Source organism: Pogona vitticeps, chromosome 5 (genome assembly GCF_051106095.1).
Source record: "Pogona vitticeps strain Pit_001003342236 chromosome 5, PviZW2.1, whole genome shotgun sequence".
Lineage (NCBI taxonomy): Eukaryota > Metazoa > Chordata > Lepidosauria > Squamata > Agamidae > Pogona > Pogona vitticeps.
In genome coordinates, this window is record NC_135787.1 from 118,435,010 (window position 1) to 118,459,913 (window position 24,904).

At 50.4% G+C, this 24,904-nt stretch overlaps 1 protein-coding gene across 13 annotated transcripts in view; it reads left to right on the forward strand.

Moving 5' to 3' along the window:
* The window catches only part of LOC110070649 (active breakpoint cluster region-related protein), a 79,840-nt gene that overhangs the window by 12,767 nt on the left and 42,169 nt on the right, over positions 1-24,904 (forward strand). For 5 of the 13 annotated variants that reach the window (XM_078394356.1, XM_078394357.1, XM_078394354.1 and 2 more), the window contains exons 1-2: positions 13,505-13,837; positions 18,367-18,578. In XM_078394356.1, the coding sequence (XP_078250482.1) occupies positions 13,786-13,837; positions 18,367-18,578 (264 nt within the window). In that variant the 5' untranslated portion in view covers positions 13,505-13,785. Of the gene's footprint in view, positions 1-13,497; positions 13,838-14,793; positions 14,928-18,366; positions 18,579-24,904 lie in introns of those variants that run through there. The other 8 variants (XM_078394360.1, XM_078394359.1, XM_078394365.1 and 5 more) reach the window with 5 other exon arrangements.

Below are 24,904 nucleotides of genomic sequence, written 5' to 3' on the forward strand. Positions count from 1 at the left end.
TCGTCCAGTCCGGCCTTTCGCATGATGTATTCTGCATATAAGTTAAAGGAGCAGGGTGACAACATACAGCCTTGTCGTACTCCTTTCCCAATTTTGAACCAATCAGTTGTTCCGTATCCAGTTGCTTCCTGTCCCATGGATAGATTTCTCAAGAGATGGATAAAGTGGTCAGGCACTCCCATTTCTTTGAGAACTTGCCATAGTTTGCTTTGGTTCCACAAAGTCAAAGGCTTTTGCTAATCAATGAAGCAGAAGTAGATGTTTTTCTGGAACTTTTTTCTGGCTTTCTCCATAATGCTGCGCATGTTAGAAATTTGGTCTCTAGTTCCTCTGCCCCTTCGAAACCCAGTTTGTACTTCTGGGGGTTCTCAGTCCACATACTGCTGACGCCTGCTTTGGAGGATTTTGTGCACAACCTTGCTAGCGTGTGAAAAGAGTGCAATTATGCGATAGTTGGAGCATTCTTTGGCACTGCCCTTCTTCGGGATTGGGATGTAGACTGATCTTTTCCAATCCTCTGGTCACTGCTGAGTTTTCCATACTTGCTGGCATATTGAACGTAACACCTTAACAGCGTCATCTTTTAAAATTTTAAACAGTTCCACTGGAATGCCATCACCTCCACTGGCCTTGTTGTTAGCCACCCTTTCTAAGGCCCACTTGACTTCACTCTCCCGGATGTCCGGCTCAAGGTCAGCAACCACACTATCTGGGTTGTCCGAGACATCCAGATCTTTCTGATAGAATTCCTCTGCGTATTCTTGCCGCCTCTTCTTGATGTCTTCTGCTTCTGTAAGGTCCCTCCCATTTTTGTCGTTTATAATATCCATCTTTGAAGAAAATGTTCCTTTAATATCTGCAGTTTTCTTGAACAGATCTCTGGTATTTCCCTTTCTATTATTTTCCTCGATATCTTTGCATTGGTCATTGAAGAAGGCCCTCTTGTCTGATAATACTATTGATCATGATAATACTCCTGATAATAAGACGATATGGATTTGGCCCAATCTTCTGGCTAATATTTTCACCCTGGGAAGGGAACCTCACCCGGTGTGCACACAGGGATCCTCTCCAACATGAACTGAATGCGCTACAAGAGCGCCTCTTGGTATGCCGCCGTGATGAATTTCGGGCACACATACAGATGCTGCAGGTACATTTGGGGGAGGCCCCGCCGTTGATCTCCATGGGGGAGGCCTCGCCATCGATCTCCATGGGGGAGGCCTCGCCGTCAATCTCCATGGGGGAGGTCCCGCCGTTGATCTCCATGGGGGAGGCCTCGCCATCAATCTCCATGGGGGAGGCCTCGCTATCGATCTCCATGGGTGAGGCCTCGCCAGCAATCTCCATGGGGGAGTACTCCTCGTCAATGTCCATGGGGCAGTACCCGCTGTCGGTCTCCATGGGGGAGGCTTCGCCATCGATCTCCATGGGGGAGGCCTCGCCATCAATCTCCATGGGGGAGTACCCGCTGTCGATCTCCATGGGGGAGGCCTCACCATCGATCTCCATGGGGGAGGCCTCACCATCAAGCTCCATGGTGGAGTACTCCTCGTCGATCTCCATGGGGGAGTACTCCTGATCGATCTCCATGGGGGAGTACCCACTGTCGATCTCCATGGGGGAGTTCTCCTCGTCGATCACCATGGGGGAGTACATGCTGTCGGTCTCCATGGGGGAGTACCCGCTGTCGATTTCCATGGGGGAGGCCTCACCTTCGATCTCCATGGGGGAGGCCTCGCCATCGATCTCCATGGGGGAGGCCTCACCATCAATCTCCATGGGGGAGTACTCCTCATCGATCTCCATGGGGGAGTACTCCTGATCGATCTCCATGGGGGAGTCCCCACTGTCGATCTCCATGGGGGAGTTCTCATCGATCTCCATGGGGGAGTACATGCTGTCGGTCTCCATGGGGGAGTACCCGCTGTCGATTTCCATGGGGGAGGCCTCGCCATCGATCTCCATGGGGGAGGCCTCACCATCAATCTCCATGGGGGAGTACTCCTCGTCGATCTCCATGGGGGAGTACTCCTGATCGATCTCCATGGGGGAGTCCCCACTGTCGATCTCCATGGGGGAGTTCTCCTCATCGATCTCCATGGGGGAGTACATGCTGTCGGTCTCCATGGGGGAGTACCCGCTGTCGATTTCCATGGGGGAGGCCTCGCCATCGATCTCCATGGGGGAGGCCTCACCATCAATCTCCATGGGGGAGTACTCCTCGTCGATCTCCATGGGGGAGTACTCCTGATCGATCTCCATGGGGGAGTCCCCACTGTCGATCTCCATGGGGGAGTTCTCCTCATCGATCTCCATGGGGGAGTACATGCTGTCGGTCTCCATGGGGGAGTACCCGCTGTCGATTTCCATGGGGGAGGCCTCGCCATCGATTTCCATGGGGGAGGCCTCGCCGTCGATCTCCATGTGGGAGGCCTCGCCGTCAATCTCCATGGGGGAGTACCTGTTGTCAATATCCATGGGGGAGGCCTCGCCATCGATCTCCATGGGGGAGGCCTTGCCATTGATCTCCATGGGGGAGGCCTTGCCATTGGTGTCCATGGGGGAGGTCCCGCCGTTGATCTCCATGGGGGAGGCCTCGCCGTCAATCTCCATGGGGGAGTACCTGTTGTCGATATCCATGGGGGAGGCCTCGCCATCGATCTCCATGGGGGAGGCCTCGCCATTGATCTCCATGGGGGAGGCCTTGCCATTGGTGTCCATGGGGGAGGTCCCGCCGTTGATCTCCATGGGAGAGGCCTCTGCCTCCTCTTCATTTTCCCACTTCTCTTTTTCATCCTGAGCAGTCAGGACCTGCGGGGACCTCTGAAGCCTTATTCTGTGTTCCAGATCTTCTTTGCAAGTTGCTCCAAGAGGCAGAAGGCCCCCCAAGGGTTGAGAAACCCGTCTCGGAAGCCCCCGCCTGTGCTGGGCTGTTCTTCTCCTCACGTGAGCTTCAAGTTCTTCTTTTCTGGGGAGGTTCAGGAATGGGAGACGCCAGACCTGGATGGGAATGGAGAGACATGCCCTCTGTTGTTTTTCCCCAGTCCTTGTTCTCTCAGGCCCTTGCCCCTTTGCTGGTCTTTGCTCATACACCTGCCAGAAAGAGAAAATGAAGAGAAAGGTCCAGCATGAATGAGAGTAAAGAATAACTAGTTCTGCTTCGTGGCCTCTGTGAATGCACACATAAGGGTTTAGTCTGCGCCTGCGCTGACGTTCTTGGAGCATTCTAGAGCTAAAAGTAATAATTTTATGAGATGATTCCCCCATGAGGCGCCCATGCTCTTCCCACCCAAGATTCCCCTCAGTTCCTTTTTTCCGCCATGCTCTAAAGTTCTACAGAGAACTAGAGCTATTTCTACACAGTTTTCCCTTAACTTATTGATCACCTCCCTCTAAATCGGATACTTTCCCTTCTCAATTATCTAATCTACGATCCCCCGTGAGTTGTTTTCGTTTTCCTTTGCCAGCCGTTTGGCTTGCCCCCACCACACACACACACACACACACACGTGAACCATTTACTTCTTTCTCCTTTCCCGCCTTTTTCGGCCTCCTCTTTTTGACTCTCGGGCACCTTAATGATTTTCTTCCTGAGTAAGCTACATCTTACCCAGATAGGTGCAGCAAGTTCGGTAGTCGTGCACCCCTCCCCTTTCTTTCGGATCCTGTAATAGCTTAAGTTTTATTCTTGGTTTCTTAGTCTTCCATACAAATTTTGTTGTCAGGTGTTCCAATTCTTTGAAATATTTGAAATTTAGTAATATTGGTAGATTTTGAAAGAGGAATAAAAGTTTAGGCAAAATAATCATTTTTATCGTTGCAATTCTTCCCATCAATGACAGTTGTAGCTTCTTTCTTTCTTCCAGTTTTTTCTGAGTTTCCTTCTGTATTCTAAGATAGTTCTCTTTCATTAAGTTGCTGGGTTTTTTTGGTGATGATGACTCCTAAATCATCCTAAATGATTTTTTGTACAGTGGGGTCTTGACTTAAGAACGGCTTGAGTTAAGAACATTTTGACTTAAGAACCGATCTCATAGGAAAATATTGACTTGACTTACATATTTAGATTTGAGTTAAGAACTGAAAAAAAAAACACGTGGGAGGCAGGGAAAGTGCAAAATGTGAACTTTCAGTTAACTGTTGGCTAGTGAAAAGGGTGCCTGTCTGCTTCCTCACTCCTCCCAGCGTTTAGAGAGTGGATTGGGAGACAGTCTTCAGACTGCCTGGTACTGCCTGGACTGTATTTTCCCTGCCTTCCCTGAACCTTTCTTGACCTAAGAAAAAAAGAAACAAAATATCCCCCTCTAGTGGTCGAAGGCGGAATAGCAGCTTCCCATTAGTTTCTATGGACAGAAAAGAGCAGATACGGATCAAATGGTTTTCAATGCATTCCTATGGGAAATGCAGATTTGACTTGAGAACTTTTTGACTTGAGAACCGCCTTCCAATACGGATTAAGTTCTCAAGTCAAGACCCCACTGTACTTCTTCAAAATTATTTCCCTTCACCAGATTTCCTTCTTCTTTCTTTATGTTTTTAATCATAACTTTTGTTTTTTGGTAATCATTTTTGAGACCTGCCACTTGTCCATAATCTTCTATGATTCTCAATACTTCATCTAGGTCTTCTTCAATAAATTAAGGCCAGAGGTTTATTAAGGTGATGAATTGCATCACAAAGATGTTACCCCTACACCCACAAATTGCAGGGCTTTTGCCCCTGCACCCGAAAAAAGGCATAAATCAATCAATAAATAAAGGCCAGAAGTTTATTAAGGTGATGAATTGCATCACAAAGATGTTACCCCTACACCCAAAAATTGCAGGGCCTGTTGCCCCTGCACCCGACAAAAGGCATAAATCAATCAATAAATAAAGGTCAGAAGTTTATTAAGGCGATGAATTGCATCACAAAGATGTTACCCCTACACAAAAAAATTGCAGGGCCTGTTGCCCCTGCACCCAAAAAAAAAAGGCATAAATCAATCAATAATTAAAGGCCAGAAGTTTATTAAGGTGATGAACTGCATAACAAAGATGTTACCCCTACACCCAAAATGGCAGGGCCTGTTGCCCCTGCACCCCAAAAAAGGCATCAATTAATCAATCAATCAATCAATCAATCAATCAAGACCAGAAGTTTATTAAGGTGATGTATTACCTCACAAAGATGTTACTCCTACACCCAGTAATGGCAGGGCCTGTTGCCCCTGCACCCCAAAGAAGGCATAAATCAATAAATAAAGGCCAGAGGTTTATTAAAGTGATGAATTGCATCACAAAGATGTTACCCCTACACCCAAAAATGGCAGGGCCTGTTGCCCCTGCACCCCAAAAATGGCATAAATAAATAAATAAAGGCCAGAAGTTTATTAAGGTGATGAATTGCATCACAAAGATGTTACCCCTACACCCAAAAATGGCAGGGCCTGTTGCTCCTGCACCCCAAAAATGGCATAAATAAATAAATAAAGACTAGAAGTTTATTAAGATGATGAAGTGCATCACAAAGATGTTGCCGGTACACCTAGTAATGGCAGGGCCTGTTGCCCCTGTACCTCAAAAATGGAATGAATGAATGAATGAATGAATGAATGAATGAATGAATAAATAAATAAATAAATAAATAAATAAATAAATAAATAATAAAAAATGCCTTTCTATTGATACTTTAAAATGTTATATATCTGCTACTGTTGCCCATTAACCAGATGATTCTGGTCCAGTATAACTTTTGTCTCACTCTATGGTCCCACATCTTCTCAGAGGACTCAGTGCCACCCGTCCTCCATGTCAACGTTTTGTTCTTCTATGGTCGATGGATAAGTCTAAATTCACTCAAGTGCCCGCCATTCGAGCCCATTTTCTCTTCAAATGCAAAATTACTTCAAACAGCCTTCCTAGGGGCTGTCATAACACGCGAAATAGCCGGATTGTGATCCGATCCACCTGTTACTCAATTTTCCTGATAAAGTAACTTCCTACTTTAATGTCTCGTTCCTAACCTATTCGACTAGTTTTCATGTTTATCTAGGCTTCATCGTACCATCATTCTTCAGATTACCATCATCTCCACCATATTGATGTAAGACGCTCACCAGGGGAATCTTGGGTGGGAGGAGCATGGGTGCCTCATGGGGGGATCATCCTATAAAATTGTTACTTTTAGCTCTAGAATACTCCGGGAACGTCAGCGCAGGCGCAGCGTAAACCCTTACGTGTGCATTCAGAGAGGTCCCCTCGAAGAACCATGGTTACAGGTAAGCAACCTGCCTTTTTCCCATTCTCTTTTTCTCAAGAACGGACACCAGATCCGCTTCCTATCTCTATGCATTTTGCTTACTTATGGAAAGCAAACCCATAACAGTAAAGCCACAGCCTACCTTCACCTGGGCGCTGGAAAGCTGGGGTGGCGTTTGACGGACCGCAAAGAGGTGCCTGGAGCATCTCTTGATTGAGTCGCAGAGGTTTGGAATAAAAGTGAAGCTCTGGAGGATCTTCAAGAGGAAAACAATCTGGTAACAGAATGTTATGAACAAGACGAGGAGAGTTAAGATGAGGTATCTGATGAAGGTTGCAAGGAGAGTAACCAGAAGCCTGCGCTGGGTCTGCTCCATCCTTGGATCACCACCGATGCCAGAGAGCAGGTGACCCACCAAATAGATGGTTGTAACCAAGATCATCATGGATTCCAAGGTGTTCCAAAAGAAAGTAAAACTCTGCAGGAGTTCCCAAACGAGAACAAACTGCACACATAATGTCATCAAAGTGATAAGAAGAAAAACGATGAGATAGCTGACTGCGGCTGCCAAGATGTTCCCGGGAGGAACCGGGACCTTGCGCCGGGTCTTCGCCATCACTGGATCAAGACAGCTGACTGAGCGCCTTTCACTCACTAGATGGGTGGCTGCTGTCCTGGACCAGAGGTTTTATTAGGGTGATGAGCTGCATCACAACATGACCTCACAAAGAGGGGTCAGGGTCCTGTTGCCCCTACACCCCAAAAATGGCAGGGCCTGTTGCCCCTGCACTCCAAAAATGGCATAAATAAATAAATAAATAAAGACCAGAAGTATATAAAGGTGATGAATTGCATCACAAAGATGTTGCCCTACACCCAAAAATGGCAGGGCCTGTTGCCCCTGCACTAAGAAAGAAAGAAAGAAAGAAAGAAAGAAAGAAAGAAAGAAAGAAAGAAAGAAAGAAAGAAAGAAAGAAAGAAAGAAAGAAAGAAAGAAAGAAAGAAAGAAAGAAAGAAAGAAAGACCAGAAGTTTATTAAGGTGATGAATTGCATCACAAAGATGTTGCTCGTGCACCCAAAAATGGCAGGGCCTGCCTTGTTTTCCTGACTGGTCCCAAGTTGGAAACAAGGACACAAGTTGACAGAAAAGTCCTTGTCTCTGCTTTAGAACCCTCGTTTCTCAAAATTCTTTGGACTCTTGCAATGGATTCCTGGGTCAGGCCAGGTTGTGAGAGACCCCGGTTGGGTGGTCTCTGAAAGGGGAGTCCAGGAAATGTTTGTAACCAAAATCATAGTAGAGACATATCTTTATTTTTTTTTAAAGTTATTTTAAATATTGCTAGTTGGCCTTCCTTTTGAAAAGGGCTGTTGGTGGCTTTCAAAAGTAAATGACTGTATGCTTGTGTGTGTGTGTTTGTGTGCATGTGGTCCCACTGGAGTTCACATAGTTTTGTCGGAAGTTCTTTTGCTATCAATAAAAATGGATACCGAAAACCAGCATCCATATTATGGGATACTTACCAAGCTTTTTGACCGTGCAGGGATCTCAACCCGTATCCTCCTCTTCCAAATGTAATATTCAAACAATTATACTCGACGCTGGCTCGGTCAGAATGTATATAGCCAGAACATCTTGGCACGTATCCTGTTGCAAAGCTATATGGAGAACGCGGGGAAAACATTGACCGCACCGGGAGACTGCCACTGAAAAGAAGTCCCTACTTCTGTTTCGAGGTCCATTCAGCTTCATCTCATTGCACACCCTCTGTGCCCATCCCAAAACCCCAAGGAGCTATTCTTTCATTCATAGCAAGTTAGTCAGACGTTGGGAGTTTGACTCTCCACTGGGCACAGGCTGATAGGAGATGTTTCCCCCCCCCCGGGTATTTCAGACCCACCCCAAGGATCTCTGGAAGTCACTTCTCTGGAAGAAGCAAGCCCTTTCCCTTGCACCGGAGAGAGGCGTTTGGATTCTCCTGGAGGGGACCGTCAAGGAGTCAGGCTGGCGGGGTATCCCCCGGGCCCAAGTTTTGGAGGCAACTGTTGGCCCCTTACGGGCAGGAGGGCCGGACCACACAAAAAGAGACCACTTTAGCACTCTCAGGAACCCAAGCTGGACTTTTCTGGACCGTACTTCTGAAGGGCAGATTTGCACAAAGGAAGCCGCTCCGCCTTTGGGGAGCAGGCAGAAATTCAAAGGGTAGAGTAGTCTCGGTCATCTCCACCTCCTGCCTGCCCAAAGGATGGCGTGGATCCCTTTTGATCGCAAGGTGGCGCTGGAGGGCTCTCCAAAAAACGGGTGCTGGGATGGGGCACTCAGAGGGATCCTAAAATTTGCAAGGTTTTTCTCTCTCTGTGTGTCCCTTTCATTCTCTCCACAAATGCTGAGGGTTTTGAGAAGGCCTGGCACAAAACGGGGGAGAGGAAAGGAGCCTTCCTTGATGATGGCGCTTGTTTTTCTTCTCCATCAGCTGTGTGTCTTCAGCCCGGGATGTTCTTCCCCGCTTGAAAAAAAATCTTCCTTTGCTTTTCTTACAACCAATGCAGGAAGGGACGGGGTTGTGAAAGCAGGCCGGCCAGCCTCTGAGCATGCACAGAGGGATTTTTGCTGCACCGTCCCCAGCATCCCTGAGATCATGGCTGGCCTGGGTGTCACACACTTGAAACGAGCAGGACAGTGGCTTGTCCTAAAATCTATTTCTGGGTTTCAAAATAAAAAGCTCTCACTGCATATAACACAAGTCAAGGTGCCTCAGAAGGGCTGGCTGTGGACCTGAAGCTTTCTAAAGCACGGTGGGCCATTAAAAAAAATCCCCCCATCTCAATGTGTGGAAGGTGTGTGTCTTTCTCCAGTTCTGTCCAGAGAGAGAGGTGTTACAAATTCGAACCCAGGACCTCCTGTATACAGGCAAAGCACTCCCTTCACTGTGGCCTGGTGTTCTTTCAAGGTGATGTGTGTGGCTTTCCCTGCCCAGGTTCCCCCCCCTTCCGTGCCACGACGCACCAGTGGGGTTGCCAGACCCATCACCCACGTGGGCACCTTGCACCGTCCTCGCCGCTGGGCGGTTTGGGCGGCCGTCCCTGGTTTGCGCTAAGCAAGGATCAGCGAGGCTTCGTTTGCTGATCCAAGCGAGGCCACTTGTTCTTTTCACTGGCACGTAATCCCGGGGCTAATTTTGGTGTGTTCTCTCCTCCGCTCATCCTCAGTTTCCCACCTTCTGTTCGTGACTCACCGCCCCCTTCCCTCGTGAGTCACGGGGGCCGGAGAACAAGGGAGTGAACGGGGAGGGGGCTGCGCACTGGGGTGGGGGAGAGAGAGCTAAGTGGGGGGGTTGAGTTTTTGGCCCTGGGGGGATGAAATTAGTCAGCTGGGGGTTAGTGTATTCCCCCCCCCCGGTCTTCCACCCTTTTCTGACAATATCTGGCATGACAGGTCTGCGTGTCTTTTTGCCCGCTTGCTGGTTCCCTAAATTCTCATCGTGCAGGGTTTTTGGTTTCTGCCGTTTGAGATCCAAGATACTTGGAATTTGGGATTTTAGGCAGGGAGCCGTGGATCCGAAAAAAACTGGGCTCCCGTCCAGGATAGCATGTGCCGAATGAAGAAGCTACAAACCTCTTGGTGGTTTTTATAGTAACGGTGCAGGGTGCCACGCACAAGACACACCGTGGTTGGTATTGCATTTACTGTAATCTGTAGTCTGATTCTTCACAATAGGTTTGTATTGAGATGACCTGGGAAGTTTGGTGATTTGGTGGTTTGCTTGCTTGCTTACTCATTAATCTATCTATCTGTTTATCTGTTTGCCTAGTTGTTTCTCACGTCCCCTCCTGTTAGGATTTAATTTATTTGTCGGATTAAAAGAGTTGCAAATCGGATTTGAAATACGAGTAGAAAACCCAGTGAGGACAATTGTGTTGCAAGCCGACGGGAAGATGTTTTTGAGGGGAAAAAACCCACCCATTTAAATCCTAGATACTCCCAGGCCTTGCTTCACGAGAAGGGGTAGGGTGTAAGATCGTGATCACGATGATAACCATAATAATAATACAACTGTGGGTTCAGTTTGGGTTTTTTATATAATTAAATTGAGTTGATTAGCATCAGGGTAGCCTGAGTTGTGTGAACAATCCTTTAGGGTTCATTTGGGGGGAAAGGAGCAAAAGTGTGGAAAGTCTTTTTTTAAAAAAAAAAATAGAAATCCAAGAATGCCCAGCCAGCTGTGCCGGGGGGGGGGGGGTTATGGGAGTTGTAGCTGATGAAGTATGTCTTCTCCCAGGCATCTTGCGCGCGTAGAACTCGAACTGCTGATGGCTTGAAGGGGGGGGGGGCAGAAATATGTGTTTGGTTTGTTATTATGTGCTGTCTCATTGCTTCCGATTTATAGAGACCCCTTGGATGAGCCATCTCCAGAATGTCGTGTCCGGTTCTTGCAAACGTAAGCCTGTGGCTTCCTTTAGAGAGTCCATCCATCTCGTATTGGGTCTCCCTCTTTCCCTGCTTCCTTCCACCTTTCCCAGCGTGATGGTCTTCTTTTCCAGAGCCTCCTGCCTTCTGAAGATGTGCCCAAAGCAGGACAGGTTCAGCGTCGAGAATAGAGTTCAGGCTTGATTTGATCTCGGATCCCCCTTGTTCATCCGGCTGGCAGCCTGGAGTATGCGCCATGCTCTCCTCCCGCCGCACCGTTCCGTCCTCGCGGTGTTTGGTTGATGGGTGGTGTTGCCTGCGATGTCAGCCGAGGGGGGCAAAGGAGTGGGTGGGAAGTCGAAAGGATTAGGCGGGGGGGAGGAAGGGTGGCCGCCTCCCGTGCCGCCACGATGACCCCAGGGACGGACCAGTCGGCAGCACTCAGCGAGGGCCGCTTCTCCGCTTGGCTGGCTCGCTGACATATTGGGGTTGATGTCCTCCGCGTTTCCTTTGGCTAAACGTTAAAACAAAGCGAGGAGAGGGCGGTGGGGGGGAGCAGAAGGAAGAGGGAGGGAGGGAGGGTGCCCCCCACGTTCTCCTTCCTCGTGGCCTTGGCTTCTGCCTGCCTAGAGAAGAAAGAGAAGAACAATGAGGAGATGGAAGAACCCCTTCGTATTGCGGCACAGAGACCTTTTGCCTCTATTCACGGCTCGGATCGGCAGCATCTTCCGACATTTTGACGAAAGAATGAGTCCCCCCCCCCCCCGCCCGTCTGTGACCGACCATCAAGCCCTTTTTTGAATCTGGAGGGGCCAGAGTTTGAACCTGGAACTTTTTGGTCTACCAAGCAGCAGCACTGCTATATCGCTTTTGGCAAAATAAGGTTCTAGTCCTCATGAACCCAAAGATAACTCTGTCACTGCAGGGTTTTAGGTGGGGAAGGGTCTTCCCCCATCCCCTCTTCCCCAGTCCCTTTCTAATCGGAGGTAAAACCTAGGGCTTTGTCCAACACCAGTATTCTAGAATTTTGCAGAGAAAGATTCTAGTCCTCATGTTTTGGAACAAATCTTTGATTTTAAAGGTGTGGTTCCACATGTGACTGTCTCTCCTCCGAGAGCTATTGTATGGAAAACCAGAAATCGCCTCCCAAGAACTTCCATCATTTGTATTTCTTTCTTTATCTTGTCTGTTCTGGATGGATGTTTCGCTTATTTCCCCCCCCCCACTTACTTCTCGCGCCCTCTGTTATTCAGAATTTGAACTCAGGCCATTCTGCACCCAAAATGTGGGCCGGGAGCTATTCAAACAAAGCAAAAAGCTTACCGCCCATCACCAGTCAATGGCTTTATGATAGGCGCTGAGCTGAAATCAGAAATAAAGTGTTATAGCGTAATAAGCTATTTATTCCTGGGTTCTGAAAGGGCCTCCTTGCATTTTGTCAGATCCTGAGATTTGGAGCTTCTTAAAAGACCACAAAATTGTGGTGACACCCCTCGCTTGTCCCATATGGATTTATCCAGCCGTGTACTTTTCCATGCAGTGGTCAAGTCTTGCTGAGTTCCACAGGCCTTACTCCAGAGCAGGGTTTGGAAATAACATGTCAGAAATAAAAACCTCCCTTGTAATTACTTCCTTTTTGCAGCAGATGTAACCAAGTTACATGATGATTGCAGCTGAAGATAGGACACCGTTTTCGGGTGTAACTCTTAATTAACTCATCATCACCGTTACAAGAAGTGTGTAGCCTTGTTTCTCAAATCCCATGTTGTACTACACACTAGTGGCTTGTTGCATTTATGGGCGTAGGGGAAGAATTAACTAAATATAACAGAATACGTTTTGAATCAGCAAGAAGAGACAGAGTTACTTTGTCAGCTGTCAAAGTAATTATAACCGTCTGCATTTGTGGGGCCTTGTGTGTGTTTTATAAAGGCAGTTAATGACTTTTAAAAAGTAATTTTCCAAACTCAGTTGGAAATCATCTCGGCTTCAGTGGGCGAACAGCCTGTCTGGACCAGCTGGTAACTGACAGTTTGGGAGCAAATGGCGAGTTTTTTAAAAGTTACATTTTTAGGTAACTAAAACCCACAGAATCCGTCAGTGACAGAGGCCACGTCGGCTGTTGTAATCCCCAGAAGTTCATTGGGGGGGAGGGAGGAGGAAGGAGAGCCTTTTTTGCTCTGGACAGGCTTTGGGACTACAATTCCCATTATCCCTTGCCCTTGGCTTGTCCGGAGGCGGCTGGTCCATGAAGTTGGCTGGGTGGGGGCTTCTGTAGCAAGGAAGGTGACAGATGACCTCGTGTTCACCGTGTGTGGGGTCCTCCCTTCCGCGTGCAAAGAGGGGGGGCTTCCCCACTGGGCTCCAGGCAAGCCATGCTTCTAGCCCTCAGGAGGGAGCCTAGCAAAAGTCAGAGAGCTCGGGGGGGGGCACTTTTTGAGGCCCAGGAGAGCATGGGGACTGCTCGGGGTGCAGGAGGGGAGCGTGGCCGCCCTCCTGCACGGGGCGTGATCGCGGCTTTCCTTGCCCCCCAACCCCCGCTCGTCCTCAGAGATCCGTTGCAGGGCACGGGAGACTCATCTTCTCTCTTCCCCCCATGCCATCCATGGGGGGGAATAGGGGGGTCCCCTCTTCACTGTGGCATAATCATTATCCCCCCCTTTCTGTCAGGCAAAAGAGGAGGAGGTGGCGGAAGAGGAGGCGGGACAGAAGGTGTCTTCTTCGCCATTGGTGGGCAGCTCCTCCTCGCCTTCTCATCCCCCCCCAGACAAGCACGCTTTGGAAGTAAGCTCCCCCCCCCCCCCGCCGACTCTGCCAGCCCCAGACATCCCTCCGGGCAGGGCTGACATGTACTCCTCTCTCCCGGTGCCGCCCGCCTGTCATCACAGCCCGGCTCCTTTTGGGTGGGTGGGTGGGGGGCTTCTCCCATCCTTGCCCTACTCTCTTTCTCTCCCCCCTCGCCCCGTCCAGGCTGACATTGGAGGATCCAGACTCCAAATTGGCCTCCTGATTTCTGACCCCCCCTCCCTCTCGCCCCCCTCTCCAAAAGCCCCTTCCTTCCCCATCCTCTCTTCGTTTTGAAATGCTGGGCGGCTGGGAGGTCTGAAGGCTTTTCCCTCCTTCTTCCCTTCTCCCGATGGAGCCCCTGAGCCAGCCGGGTCTGCCTCGCCTCTCCTGGATCTACAGCAGTAGGTCTTCCCTGCCGGGACCTTCCCTTTTTATTTATCTATTTATTTGTTTGTGTATGTGGGGTGTGTGTGTGGAGATGGGATTAGGGTTTGATTCTCTGCTCGATCTTTTGGGGGGGAGAATGCTCGAGATGCTCGCCTTCCTGGTTGGCACCGCTGGCTGTTTTTTCTCTTCTCTTTTCTTCTTGGCGATGTGGGGTTAGGTGGACTTGGCATCCTGGGTTGGGGGGATTGCAAAGTCACAGCACCCCACCATCTCCTTCCCCTTCCCCCACCGTCATTTAATGCTTGTTCCTTGCTTTCCCCAAAAAACGTCTAGGGAAGGGGAGGAGGGAGGGGAATGAATTGTGGAAGCCTTCCCCCCCCCAATTTGGGCTCTGGGTGTCTGTGACGGATTATATAAAGGCAGGAAAGCTGATGATGAAGCAGAGAGGCTGGTGGGGAAACGGGGAGCAAAGGAGAAGGTATTGCGGGGAGATCATCCCCCAAAACCTCCAAAAAAAACCCCTCCAAAAACCTAGTTAAAGTCCTTGAAGCATTGCTGTGTGTGCCCCTCGTTAAATCTAGCTCTGCTAAGTACCTCTAGCATCGTGTCGACAGGTGTGAGTCACTTACACAACCAGGCTGCGTTTCTTCCCTCCCCCCCCCACACAGACCCTTCGCTCACCGACCTCCAGCCCTGTCTACCTGGTGCTTCCTTTTTTCATCTCTCCACCCCCAGTCCTGTCCGTTCAATCTGGGACCCCCCCTTTCATCCCCCCAAAATGCAAGCAAGGCTTTCAGTTTGATTGCCATGAGGAAATTTTGCGGAGACACCATGATGGACGGCAACAGCCTGCCAAGAAGAGGTTGGGCTGGACTGAGGAGGGGGGACTCATTCTTTCGTCACGTGACCAGGAATGCGACCGGTGCCTTGTTAATTAGTGCTGATTTGCCACCATAACTTAACTGAGTTTCTCTTGCACCTAAATTGCCAAAGCGGATTCTGGCCGATAACCCGTTATTGCTGAACACGGACGGAGTCGCTTCTCCACATTCAGAAGGTGTGAGAGGCGTCTTCTCAGGAATCCTTGTGCAACGACCCTGCGGGGTAGGCTGATTTTTTTTACATCCACATTTCTGACTATAGTTTTTTCCTGCCTTTATGGGATGTAAAATCTTTCTCCGGCAGCTTCCACGTGACCCGAAGATGCATTAATAAAAAGTGATACGCAGTCTGAAGGCAGAACTATCCACCAGGAACTTTCTATACGTCAGAACAGCATTTCTCACGTTGGGGCCTTCCTGCCATGTGAGCGGCTGTTGTAGGTCAACTGGCCGTACCGCCTGGGGTGTGTGTGATGGGAATTGTTGTCCAGCCGTTTCCATGTTGGAGAAAGCTGCGTTTGCATATGAGTGTCGAACAGGCAGGCCTGTGTTCATATCCCCGTTTGGGCTGATCAGCACCGTTGGTGTTGCTGGACTAAGAGCTGCCTGCCCATATGGCCTCCCTCACAGGATGGTTGCACATAGAGAATGAGATGAGGCAGGGAACGGGGTCTCCGCTCGTCCTCCTTCTCTTCTTTTTCATTCATGGTCTCCTTTTGCGATAAACACCCCCTGTCTCCCCCCTTCAGATCTGCTTGAAAAGAGGGGCTCTGTTTGGGGCAGGCCAGGCCCTGGCCACCCCCTGGACTTCATCCAGGCCTGCCCTGGGGACCAAGGCCCTCTTCCCTCACCATCGTCACATAGTTATGCTTTCGTTGTTGCCAAAATAGTAAGCAATTACAAGTGAAGTGTTTTCTATATAGCAAGTGGCTTGCAAGTTCGGTTCTGGACGGAATGTGGAACTCCAGAAAACTGGACGGTTTGGTTAGAAAGGAGTAGAGCTATGCTTTTGACTTTGTCTGGTTGCGCAGGAGTCACGAAAACAAGAGGAAACATTGTGGTTTTGAAGATGCTCTGGGGTTTTGAAAAACGGATGGATTGTCGAGGTGGGAGGAACCTCAAGGGTCATCTAGACCAGTGGTTCTTAACCTTTGTTACTCGGATGCTTTTGAACTGCAACTCCCAGAAACCCACGTCAGGACAGCTGGTGATGAAGGCTTCTGGGAGCTGCAGTCCAAAACTCCTGAGTAACCCAAGGTTAAGAACCAGTGATCTAGACCAACCCACCACCAAGGGAAGAATCCCAAGAGGGGAGGTAGAATCTTTGGGATAGAGAGGAGAGCTTCAAACGTGGGTCTTTCCAGCTGACAACCCCCACTCACCACCACTGCCTTGGGCTGGCTGGCTTGAACAAGCCGGGCCCCTTTCCACCCACCAGATGTTGCAACTGAGCCCCGTGGAAGTCCCCAGAACAGGGGCACTCCTGCTGATGGAAGTCCTTTTGGCCAGGGGGCCAGCTGGGAGAGATAATCGTAGCCCACCTCCCTCCCTGGTCCTTGTTTGAAACGGTTGGGCAGGTGGCCACTCAATAAGGGACAGGGCGCGTGGCTACTAAATTAGGAGCCGGTGGCTACTAAATAAGGATGTGTTCCTCAAAATAAGGCGGGAGCAGCTGCCGAATGAAGTACCGCAGCGGGTGGGCTACTAAACAAGGAGCTCCTCTTTGGAATAAGAAACCGGTGGCTAGTGAGTTAGAAACAGGTGGCCGCTCAATGAAAAAATAATAATTTCTGGAAACGAGGAGCAGCTGGCTGGTTCGTGTCCACGCCTCAAACCCCCCCTCCCCGGCACAAGTCTTTTGAGCATCTTGTGATCTGGTTGGGAAGGCCTTTGTGAACAGAGTAGCCTAGTGGGTAGAGTACAGTAGAGGGCGAGGAGGTGTGAGATCCTGGTTCCTGCCTTGAAACCTGTGATCTCTCTCAGCCTAGTCTATCTCGCAGGGGTGTTTGTGGGATACACGGAGGAGCAGGAGAGACACCGATGCTGAGCGAATCCGTATTTTCCTCCAAGGAACTCTCAGTTGGGGGGGGGATGCTGGACTAGATGACCTTTAGGTGCATCTTTGAACCCTCCCATCCTAGGATTCTAAGTTTCAGCTTAAATTAGGAGCCCAGAGGACCCACTCTGAAGAGTCTGGCGGCTGCTCTCGTGCCCCTAAGGGACCCAGCACAGACAGCACCAGACTTGGAAAAAAAGTTGCTTCTGGCGTTTCGGAGCCCTGCCTCGGTTCAGGCAAGGCCAGACCCTCTCATATAGTCCAGCACCTTCCCTCCGCCCCATCAATAGTCCAGGGGCCAGAGGGTGGCTAATCGGGCCGGGAAAAGCCTTTTAAAGCCAGGTGACCTGAGCTCCACGTGGAGTCCACAGGTCTGGTCCTTGCTACTTAATCTTCACAACAGCCCTGCGAGGTAGGTAAGTCAAACTGAGGATGATGAAGGGGCTTGTTTAGCTCTGCGGCCCCAGCCGCAGACCTGGGTCTTTCAGAGAGAGTCGTGACCCCGTCCTGCGATCTCCCTTTCTCTCTCTCCCTCGCCTCTTCCTCCTCCTCCTCCTCCCCGTTGTTCACCAGGGTGCTCTGCCACGCGCATCGGCGGCACCCAGCCAGCCAGCTGCCGCACGTAATTGAGGGATTTGAAGCGGCACTCAAGGAGGCGTGCTTAATTGGGGGAAATGTGGGGAAGTGTGTCAAGCCATGAGGGTGGGGGAGGCGGGGGAGGGGTTAGGCGCCGGCAGGCACACGTGCGTGCGTTTGAGTCGGTGCAGAGTGGGTGGCGGGAGATGGGTTTGCAGCAGGGAGAGGAGTGGGTGGAATGGTGCCCCCGGAGGGGGAGAAGGAAAGGCGGGCGGTTGGTACGTGCCCACGTGTTACCTCCCTGCCTCGAACCATGCGCAGGGCTTGCCTCTCTCTGCCGGTGCACCTCCGGGGTGTGGGTGTGCAGGCCTCTTCCTGAGTCCTTGATTTATTAGATTTCCATGCCACTTTTCCTCCCCACAAGTTCAAGGTGTGGGAGGGGTGGTTCTCTTCTGCTTCCAATCTGGCCCAAGATGACCCGGTGATAACTTTAATCTGAGTGTCCTGGGTCCTCGATCCAGCAACGTTGGCAATTACAGTATACCTGTGGTTTTGTGGCTATAAATTACGCACAAGGCATTCCTTGCTTGTAGAAAGCCAGCAGGTCAGGGAAAAGGATGAGATGCAGCTGGTCTTCCTCACTCAGGCAGAAGTCCTGGGGAAGGGCTTTCAGAAAGTAAAGCATGCAAAGTTCTTCACTCGCCCCTTCTTCAGCCTGACCGTCACCCAAAATGGGCTTCTGTTTGGCTCTCGCCTTTGGGCTCAGGGTGGCAAAGTTGAAGGAATCTGTATTGACTTCCGAGCAGGCGACGTTGATTTTGCAGGAGGCGATGGCTCTGCTCCAGGGTTTGGTCTGAATTTAAAACAAAAAACAAGAACCGTCCACGTTGCTGCACCCTATCTGCAAAAAACAAGTCTGACATCTCGGATTGCTCTTTCAGCGTTCGGACTAAAACCCACTGGGGATTTGCTGCCTTCACTTGGGCTTGCAGCCCACACTGACCAGGCTTCCCCATTTTTCTTTGGACAGATTTCAACTACGGCACCGAGGAATATGATGCCGAGGGCAACGAGGAGCCCAAAGTTCCCCCCGGCGGCTCAGAGACCATGCCTTACATTGACGAATCACCCACCATGTCCCCCCACCTCGGTGCCCGCAATCCAGAGGGGGGCAGCGCCGGCGACAACAGGGACGGATCGGAGAGCGTTTCCCCCACCCCTGCAGATGGACCGGGTGCTGCGGTAAGTGGCTGGAATTTGAGCCGGGGTACTGTCTCCTTCTTCTTTTTTTACTTTTTGTTATTTTATTTACAAACCAAGTTCAACTAGAAATAATGTTTGATTTCCGAAAAAGCGGACCTATAAAGTGCAGGTGTGCAGAAAATCGCAACATACCAGGCTGTGTGGGAAGGGCACATAACGGGACAAAGGAAAGCTGCTTGCTGAGTTATATATGGCTGATCTCTGAGTAGGGTGCTGTTGACCAGTGCCTGGGAAGTATTTTCCCACATGCTTGCTGGAGAGGCATGTGAGCGGGAAAGTTGCCGTTAACTTACGAGACGTGCGCATGAACAGTGGCCGTGCCTGTCACCGGGAAGAGGGGAGACACTTAAAGCATAAAGATATGTTCATTGTTCCCTCCTCCCCAGCAGGCACGGTTTCTGTGCAGCAGGGGTGGGTAACCGGACGCCCTGGGTCAAATCAGGCCTTCAAGCCAAATCCAACCCTTCCAACCTTTTCTGAGGGATTTTCTCTTTTCTAAAAGGCTGAGCTGCTTCCTCAGGGGTTTGGTTACCAGCCTTAGGAGCTTAAAAGTAAAACCCTGACCCCCACCCCCACCCACCCATCCCCGGGCACATGACCTCCGGGAATGTCTGTGACTCGAATTCAGCCCTTGAAAGGGAATTGCCCACGTTGGCTCAAAAATGTCATGCAGAGAGGTGTTTTCCAGCTTGCTGCCTGTAATCTTTTCAGAAAAGTAAAACCTGTAATTTCTCCCCCTCCCCCTCATCACCTCTGAGAATAAACCCATTGCTGTAATTATCCTGTATAAAAAGGTCTGTGTTTGCATCAGGGACATCCATTAAAACCATTGTCATTTGCACTGCAGTTCATTTGTAAGTATAAACTGTATGTCTAAACCGCAATAATGGTGTTAAAGCCACACAAGAGGAAATCAGACTTCTTGAACACAGGCTGTTCTAGGATTTTGTTATCCCGGCGATTTACGGGGAAATTACATTTGTTGGTCAAATTGGTCTATTTGACGGGGATCTTTGGCTCTTGTATAAGATGAGAGCTTAAGACACGTGACGTGGCCAACGGATATTGCTATAAACGAGGCTGTGCATATACTTTAAGCTGCTTGGGAATTAAGTGCCAACAAAATTGGATTTTTTTAAAAAAACACTTGGGATCACTGGGATTAGGCTGGTTGCTGTTTTTCTATGTGTCCAAACTCCCTGGAATCATTTATTTGTTTGTTTGTTTGTTTGTTTAGAGGTGGGAGAGAATGACGGGCTCGAAGTCAGCCAATGGATATTATTTCATCTATGGGGACTTGAACTCGCCTCTCCTGAGTTCTGCCCCCAAACGTTGATAATTACGGCTGTACATAAATGCGCCACTTATGCCCAGAATCCTATTGTGACCCGGAATGGGAGCATCGGCTCTTCAATTTGTGATTGTTTGCGCCTGAGATTTACACTAGTGACGCTTATGACGGCGCAAATCCCCTGCAGGATTCTGGCCTCTGGCTTAGAGCCTGTTTCCTGGGCATCCTGCATTTCAGTGCGTCCAGGTTTCTTGAGCAAATGACTTAAGCGAGAATTAAAAAGAGTCTGGTTATCCTTGGATACCCTGGGAGAAACCAGGTTTTTGGACGACACTTCCCAGAATGCCCACACTTGCCAGGAGATCCTAAGAGTTGTCTTCTAGAGAAGTTACTTTTCTCCCCTCCTTTCTTTCTTGGTTGAATAACTCACTTGTCCATTCTTGTGGGCATCTGGTATTGCATATTATGGGGTGGGTTGCTCCACCTGGCGGTCAAAATCTGGTATCACCTTGCTTTTTGGGAAGGGGAGGGGGCAGCCTGGGAAACCAGTCTCCCATCATTTCTGCGTGAATTCGATTTCTGAATAACCCCATTCCTAGGAAAGGCGTTTGAAGGCCAGGTGGCAAAGCTGGAGGGGGAGAGAGAGAGCGCAGAGAGACAGAGGTTTCTTGTTGAAGGCTGGAGGGAGAGAACCTAAAAGAGTTATTCCCCCCGCCCCAGTACCATGGACACAAAAATCCCCCACCTCGGCGGATTCGTAGGCCCCATAGCTAAGGGGATTTGCTTAAATCCTTCTCTGCTGCTCTTTGGACTTCCTGCCCTGTAGGTTTTAACTCTTTCCTTCCAGTGTGGGAAGTGTGGTTTGCTGAGATGCCCTCTGGATCACACAAGGGTCTTAGACAACTTCAGAAACCTCTTCTCATTTCGTCTGATCAAGCCAAATCTCTGTGCTGGCTCCTTCTGTTGTTTTGCCTTGGTTTCAAGGCTCTAGTCCTTATTATCTTAAAAATATTCCACTGGTTATGTTTCCTTCCATCCTTCCTTCCTTTTCTCCCTCCTCCCCTCATCCTGCCTCATTCCTCCAGCGGTTTCACCCCTTCCTCATCAATCGGGCAAATAAAACCCATTAATTTTTAAAACCTGTGTTTGCCAGGACTGCAGAACAAGTTAATAGCAAGTGAACTCTTTCCAACAACACCCAACTTTCTCGCAACAGCCTTTTGAGGTAGGCCGAGCTCATGTCCAATGGTGCCGTCGGCCGCCCAGTGAGCTCGGTCACAGCAGACTGGTGATCTGAAACCCCCCCACACACACACTTTCTGTTTACTGGGTGTGATATTTGCATCACCTTGGCTGTGAAACTGGTTGAACAGGGTTTGCTGGGGTGCAATTTCATTCCCTGTTTATTTGCTGCGCAGACCTGTGAGTGCATCTAAGTCTGCACTGGTGAATTCCGATTATTTGGGCAGTATAATTTCATTGCTGGAGAGGAAAAGGGAGAGCCCCGTATGCAAAACCTTTGTGGTCTTGGTGGCTTAATTTTCTCTGTGCTCTGTAGCTCGTGCGCCATTCACTTGTCATGCCGAGATGCCCTTCTTGCGGGGGAGGCTCATGGTGGTCCTCGCCCCCTCTCGTCCTGACATTGCGGGTTGCAAAAGCGCGATCAAAACCCGTACCTGTGTTTTGATTTTGGAAACAAAAGGGAACCCGCTTGTCTGTTTTTGGAGGCCCTTTGTTCTTCACTTGCTTTCTTTTGGTGGGGTTCTGCCCCCCCAACCAAAAGGGGTTCTGCATTTCTCCAAAGATTACTTCTTCTAAGCCAGAGTTGGAAGCCTATTTCCATTCATATTGTGGCCTGACTGACGTGTTCTGGACACCTGCCTCCCCACCCCGTGAAGCCTTTTGAAAGCTCTCTCCAATTTCAGAAGATCATCTGCAAACAGATGCCTGATGCTTTTCTCTCTCTCTCTCTCTCCTGTGCATCTGGCGACCTAAGTTGTAGCAGTGAGAAAAATCAGTTTAAGGTTGTTCTCGCTTGTCTTTACAGTATATATCTGAACGTCAAGGGCCATTCATCATCCTCCCCCAGATCTCACAATAGCCCTGGCTAAATAAGAAGAACAGCTCACCCCTGACGTCACCCTGCGAGTGGAGAGAAAAATCTGTGGCTTGCGCTTTCTGCTCCAGCTTCTGCGCTAACCACTCTACCATACTGTCCCGTTTTCTAAAATTGAAACTAGCATTGCCCATGCACTTAATTATAAAACACGCTTTTCCTGCAGTGCTCCACAGTCTTTTCTGAGTATCGTTTAACATCTTCACTATCCCAGCAAGGCAGGCCATGAAAAAAAAAAGACCTTGACTTCCTCCTTATTTACTTCCATTTCCTGTCTGTCTATTCATTCATTATCTTTATATCCTACCTTTTCTCTGAAGAGCCTTTTTCCCGGTTTCCCGAGCGAGAGCTGCCCAGAAATGGCTCCTGTCCTCGGAGGGGAAAGGCCCTGCCATCTTCGGGAGAAAGGAGTGCCAGTCCCGGCCTGCGCCAGGCTGTAAGGAACACTCACTCCCCAGCGCGCAGGTTGGCAGAGAGGGAGGGGGCGGGGGCGGGTTTGCAGGCATGCAGGAAGAAGAAGAAGCCATAGGGTACCTGGACAAATCCTGGAAGAGGAGGAGGAGGAAGAGGAGGAGGTGGACAAGAAACCGGGCACCCCAACCTCGGGAAAGGTGGGCGTTCAGGGGAACAGTTGAAACCAGAGAGTCGGGGGGCAGCTGGTGTTGTGAATTGGGGAGGGGGGGTTGTCTAAGGCCTGTTTGCAGAGCCGTGTGGCTGGATTTGCAGCCTCCTTTTTCCCCGAGGGAGGTGGTTTGGTTGTTGATGTTGTTTTATAGGGTTTCCTGCTTGTTCTCGCCATGGACCCAATCCTCTGGCTAGGGCGCCTGAGTTGGTGCAGGCGGCCGTGTCCCCTGACATCCTGCTTAGTTTTGTGGTTCCGTGTCTGTGCATGCTGGGAGGGGTGGTACGGATGACCCCTTTTTGCCCCGGAGCCCAGCCTCTTTCCTCTCGAAGGCTGCCTCCCAGAACCAGTCCCTGGTGTAGAATTGCCTTTCTGGTGAAAGGGAAGGAAAAAAATGCTCTGCGCATGGGCAGAGGCCACCTGGCCTGTCAGGACTCAGAGCTTTCCAGGGCTGTGCTACTTGGGGGATTTTGGGACTTGTAGTCCCAGACGCAACATAGCCAGGATTTAGTTTGTGTGTGTAGTGCGCCGGTGTGTGTGTGTGTCTGCTTTGTTTCTTTTACCCCAGTTCTGCCTTCCTGTCTCCCTCCGTGGGTTCGTGGTTAGGGGTCAGATAAAACAGTTTGTTCAGTTAGGGAAGGAGGCGGTTCCCGTTGCCACGTCCGTTTGCCCTGTGGATGTGGTCCCCGGAAAGGGACCCAACCTTCCTAATTCCCCCCTCCCCACTATATACCCCACAGGCCTTCAATGTGGGGCAGGGAGGGCTGACCTGTGGCCAGGAGTCGCCAGCCTCATTCAGCTCAGGGCGCACCCTTTCTCTCCAGAAGGGAAAGATCTGTTTTTAGTGCCAGAGGTTGGGATCTGTCGAGGCAGCCGCCCTGCGCTTTCTCCACACCCGTGCACGTCTCCAACCCGGGGAAACGGGTTGATTTCTGTCCTTCATCAGGAAAGCAGAACTTAGGCTTGGCCCTTTTGGGCACAGCGGGGGGGGGCACCCGTCCTCCCTCCTTGGCCTGGCCGGGCCCTCGAGCTGGCAGCCCTTGGCACGGACGTGTTCCTGAGCTGGCACAGTTGGCGAGCGGGTCCCCCTGTATTGAGAGGGAAGCTGGAGGAGAGAGATTGGGAAAGGGAAAGGAAGGAGGACAGGATGATGGGGGTTGTAGTCCAGAAAGAAAGGAAGAAAGGAAGATGGTCAGATGGGAATTTTGGTGAGGAACAGTGTTCGATAAAGAAAGCAAAACAAAACTCGCCAGCGCCTTGGCTGACGATGCTGACCCTCTAAATTTAGGTTGCAAATTTGGCAGGCAGGAAGAAGGGAGGGGGAAGCGTGGAAACCTGCTGTGGCACCTCCCGGGGCTCCATGATTTTTGGGGAGGGCCCTCAAGCACTGGTGCACGCGCTACTCAGGCTTCGTTCAGGTGAGGAGAGGCATGGTTTGGCTTCATTCACGCTTCACCACGGACCTGCAAGGTAGGGCAGGCCGGCTAGCAGGCCATAAGCGAGCGAGGGATCGGCCCCTAGCTTCATAGTGAACGTCAAGGTGGAGGGGAGCATTTGGACCCGGGTCTCTGATTTAAGCTTGCTCTGAGGAGGGAGTCTGCTGTAGTGGGTAGAGCAGCAGCAGTGGGGTAGGTGGGCGTTATAAAATGCATGCGCGCGCACACACACACACACACGAGGCACACAAAGTAAAGTGAAAAAGGAGGAGAGCGGTGTCAAGGCCAGGAGGCATGGAAGGTAGGAAAGGCTAGGCTGAAAAGGGACCTGCTGACCAGCTCCCTCTTAAGTGACCAATAATTGAAGTCTCAAGAAGAACTGAGAGGCTCCCTGTCCGTTCCGCCGTTCTCTACCATCTGTCAGAACAGCCCTTATTCCAGTCATGAGAAATGGGGCGCCTGTCATTAAAATGAAAGGTAGACGCCCGCAGGTCGGACCAGCCGCTGCTGAAGGTGGCCAGGCGGCCTACCGGGCAGGGTTGTTGTGGAAGGAAGGGAGGGAAGGAGTCCCGAATTCTCCCTGGTGCTTCTTGGAGGAAAGGCAGGGTCTCCACCTGAATAATCGTCCTTCATTGAGAAACAGACGGGACGGCAGCTCAGGGAACGAGGAGGGGAGGATGATGGGATCGGGTGTCCAGGCCAGCCACGGAACAGAGCAGGAAAGCCACCCAGAACGTGGGTTAAGAAGAAGGGGGGGGGGGATTGGCCACCAAGGTCTGGAAGGAGGCGAGAAGACCCGGGCAGAGGAGAAGGCGAGGTGGCTGAGAATCTGTGACCCCT